This window comes from Diaphorina citri, unplaced genomic scaffold (assembly GCF_000475195.1).
Source record: "Diaphorina citri unplaced genomic scaffold, Diaci psyllid genome assembly version 1.1 scaffold5333, whole genome shotgun sequence".
NCBI lineage: Eukaryota > Metazoa > Arthropoda > Insecta > Hemiptera > Psyllidae > Diaphorina > Diaphorina citri.
The window spans coordinates 2145-6745 of NW_007382709.1; the positions used below are offsets into that span (position 1 = coordinate 2145).

Here is a 4601-nt window from a genome sequence, read left to right on the forward strand (position 1 = left end):
AACCCAAAAAAAAAAAAAAACGGGTTTTTTTTAAAAAAAGGAGGAAAAAGGGGGTTTTAAAAAAAAAAAAAAAAAAAAAAAAAAAAAACTGACCCAAAATTGTGACTTTCGTTAGAAATGAATAGCTCACCCCTAATATTAGGATTTCAGCTAAAAACAAACTCACCTGAGGGACGGAGCAGATGAAGGATATCGCGTACGCAATGACCAGCATCCAGCGGGAGCGCGACTGTCCTTCCACGGCGCGTAGCGGATACTTGATGGCGAAATAGCGGTCCAGCGACACGCACACGACCACGCCCGACGACAAATACAGACCGAATGCCCGGAAGAAGGAGAACAGACGACACCAGAGGTCACCGAAGCTCCACTGAACGGTGATGCGCCAGGTGATTTCCACCGGCATAATGACGAAAGTGACCATCATATCGGCGAGACATAGGTTGATGATCATCAGGGACACGCGGGAGATACGGTGCCTGCGCGCGCAGCATAGTGAGAACAGTATCGACACGTTACCAACGCCAGCGACGAGAAACAGCGACGCGTAAGCGACCAGTGCGTACACAGTAGGGGAAGTTACGAGAGGGGAAGTGACGTTAAAGTAGGGGGAAGTGATGTTGGCCACATCACCGGTGTAGTTGGTCGGGAGTTTGGCCGCTGGCACGATCAGGTTCATGCTGTTCGGAGGCTCGAAGGCCATCTGATGGAATATTAGAGATGGGAGTTGGGTTTGTAATGACATGGAAAGCGGCTGGACGGCTTGGTGTTGATGGAGGTGGCATCCATGATCTTGAGCATTTAATTCGCCATACTAAAGTTATTTAAGGTTAGAGTGTATAGTTATGTCTGCATCATTGTCAATCTATGATGTTTACCTTTACTCTTATGAATTATATTGACTTTCAAAGTATATTAAGCGGACAGAAGATGACTTATAGGTTAATTTTATTAAGACATTGTGTTGAATTATTTATTGTAAATAAGTATTATAAAATTATAATTTGATGTTTACCTTTACTTTTGTGAATTATATTGACTTTCAAAGTATAAGCGGACAGAAGATGACTTATAGGTTAATTTTATTAAGACATTGTGTTGAATTATTTATTGTAAATAAGTATTATAAAATTATAATAGATATTTATGTGAGTGATAAATAGGTAGGTATTCGTATAGATACTATCTACTAGATAGATATAACTGCTCCATTTCGCGTAGATAACTCTAATTTCTAATTTATTAAGGAGCGCGGTAGCGCTAAGCCCCGCCAAGTCAAGAAAGTTTGACAGCTTATGAACAAGAAACTAGACTAACAAGAAAGAATGGATCATTATAGCTACCGGCTACCCTGCCACTAACAAAGCTGTATTCCGTCGTAAATCTTCGTACTTGGATAGATGATGAGTAGTATCTAAGGATTAAGAAAGGTAATAAGCATAGTAGACAGCTAGACACTAATCTCTGCTGTCCATCTTCCAATGATCAATATCTTAATCCTCTGAGAAGATTATTTGTACATCATTTACTGACGTCAAGCTTTTATACGTTTCTTACTGATGTACGTTCGAAATTGAGAACGCCAGGCCTCTTTGCACATCAGGGTCATCAGGTGAAATAGAGGAAATTTGAAAAAATTGCTATAAGAAGTGCCTTTCAGTCCTATGCGCAGTCTCAACTTAATAATAATAAAGTACCTAAGGCCAAGGCACTCACTCTATCAGGTAGCACCGCACCGATCCGGATTTACCTGGCAATGATAGAGTGTGCTCATCAGTTTCAGGTAGACTCAACAGGCGGTCCTGATCAGGTGTACCTGTCCCAGGTACTACCGTAGTGAGTGTTGGCCTAACAAAAAATACGCACAAAAGCCAACCCCGGTTGAAAAAGGGAAAAGGCGCATAGAAGGAGATAATTATCACCAAAAGTTCTCAAGTGCTTATACACTCTTATAGGAACATACCTATTTTCCCAAAAATACTCAAGTGCTAACAGAACAAATTCGAAAGAGCTTTTTTAATGACTGCCTGAATCTGCATGATACAATAAATAAACTTCCAATTATTTTTTCCCCAGGAGTGAAAAATAAAAAAAGGAAAAAGCTTGTAAGAACCTATGAAATCCATTCGTTCCTATCTTTGCGTTAGCTGTAGCAATATCTACCTTTGTTAACATGTGGTAAAATGAGAAGACTCATTAAAAGTATTAAAACTGGGATACAAGCCTTGGAAATTCTCCTAACCCTCTTCTGCTTCTGAGCCTAACTTCTGCTAGCAATGGCTACAATAAAAGTTATTATACCCAAATACTGTACTGGTAAACATTTAGCTATGTTATTAAAAACATAAAATAATAATAATTGAAACCTTGGGTTTGAAGACTGCTGGGGTGAAAGGTTTAGTCTTATCGAGCAGGATAAACAAGGTATATTCTATATCCTACGCCTAGGAGAAAATGACCTAATAGTCCAATTCAGAGCATTTGAAAACAACAATAACACGCTAACAGAGGTTTTTACTCCGCCAAAAGTTACAATTTTTCGAATTTTTTCTTCTTGGCAATCGTGAACCACTAGTTCATTGTAGGTATATACGCCTCGCCTCGTCTCAAGAAAAAGTAAAAAAAATGTGACGAAAGAAAATTCGATTCAGCCAGCCTAGCTAGCTTAGTTGGTAGCGCGTCCTACCTTGTAAGCGCCTAGGCGGGTGTTCGATTCCCGCCAGGTGCGGATTTTATCCTGATGGGATAATGTTCGTTCTCGGAACGGCTGGCTTTCTCCTATCTTGTCTTCCTTCTCTCTTCGATTTCGGGACGATAAGACCATAGCAGTTACAGTTCCCTCTGTCAAACCTCTTAAAAAAAATCGTTCGCCAGCCTACATAGTTAGCTTGATTGGTAGCGCAACAGTTCCCTCTATCAAACCTCTTCAAAAAAATTCGTTCCAAGTGTCTGTAACGCATCAATACATGCAAAGACAAAAGAATAACTTCCCCGTGGCTAAAGTCTTTTAAGCTCGAATTAAAATCTAAAGTTTCATTACAGGATAATCTTGCAACGTTCCGAAATTATAATCCTATTCTATTCAGGATTTCAGGAACTTTTCGTCCCGGTGTTCCATCATACAGGGTGTCTCAAAAAAAGGTGCATTAACCCTTTTCAGACCCTATGTCCTATATACTGTAGGTACAGTGTAAATCACTTTTCATATATAAACATCAATAAGCCATTTTTGTACCCAATGAAATACAGTGCAATAGTCCTAAACTATGGACGCGGTACACACAAGGGAGACCGCCTTAACACAATTAAATTTATATATCCTAAATATGTAGGTACATATAAGTTTCGTTCTCAGAACGGCTGGGTAGGATTTCAGGAACTTTTCGTCCCGGTGTTCCATCATACAGGGTGTCTCAAAAAACGGTGCATTAACCCTTTTCAGACCCTATGCCCTATATACTGTAGGTACAGTGTAAATCACTTTTCATATATAAACATCAATAAACCATTTTTGTACCCAATGAAATACAGTGCAATAGTCCTAAACTATGGACGCGATACACACAAGGGAGACCGCCTTAACACAATTAAATTTATATATCCTAAATATGTAGGTACATATAAGTTTCGTTCTCAGAACGGCTGGATTTTCCTAATCCTCTCCTTCTGATGCTCTGTTTGATTTCGGGTCGATAAGACCTCCGCTGTTACAGTTCCTTCTATCAAACCGCTTTGGAGCAAAAAGTCAACCACAGAAGAACACAACTTTTACTCTTCACAGGTATGAGTAAAAGTTACTTCTGTTCTATTCCGCCTCTCAAACCGCTTTGGAGCAAAAAGTCAACCACACAACTTTTACTCTTCACAGGTATGAGTAAAAGTTACTTCTGTTTTTCTTCAGTCAAGATGAATATCCTCAAAGTCACATAAGAATACACGAGACATTATTATGAACCCTTTTGAGAAGGAAAAGAAGAGAAACCCCCTATAAAACGGTAAGCAAGTACATAAAAATGTTCGGTTTGAATTTTATATAAGTATCGATATTATGAAATGTTTTTTTGAGCTGTCCCGTTCACTGAGAAAAAAAAATGGGGCGCCGGCAGCCTAATCTGTGGTGACTGGGTTCCGGCACTCTGATATTGAACTCTATATCGGGAAGCTCGACACTATAATACCTATAGACCTATAGCATTCCAACAGCATAAATCAGGGGAAGTAACCCAATAATAGAGTAATAGAGTTCTTCCACCCTAAGCTTGTGGCACCCTGTCACCAATTTTTTTTTCTCAGTGATACAACCTAATAGTTAAAATGGACCTTCACAAATTACCGAGTCCTCAATCAAGTACACATTTGAAAACGGGGTCTAACGCACTCGAATCTCGAAATCACGGATCAAATTTGAAGATTTCGCGACCAGCAGCTCAGATTAACTTCGCCCTGCCTGCGTGGGACCGGGAACAGCAGCACACGATTTGCTAGACGCTAACCCGTCCAGGTACCAACCATGCGCAAGGTTGCTTAACTCCAGCGATCAATTGGGAACTGGTGCATTCAACAATTTATTATTATTATTATTATTATTATTATTATTATTA

At 39.6% G+C, this 4601-nt stretch overlaps 1 protein-coding gene across 1 annotated transcript; it reads right to left on the bottom strand.

The window, feature by feature from the left end:
- Positions 1-166: 166 nt before the first annotated feature.
- Positions 167-896, bottom strand: LOC103521499 (gonadotropin-releasing hormone II receptor-like; the record flags this gene model as incomplete). The annotated part of the gene is given in 1 exon segment (XM_008486610.2): positions 167-896. A coding segment is annotated over 1 exon segment (579 nt), but the record flags the coding sequence as incomplete, so codon positions are not given.
- Between the last annotated feature and the right edge of the window lie 3705 nt (positions 897-4601).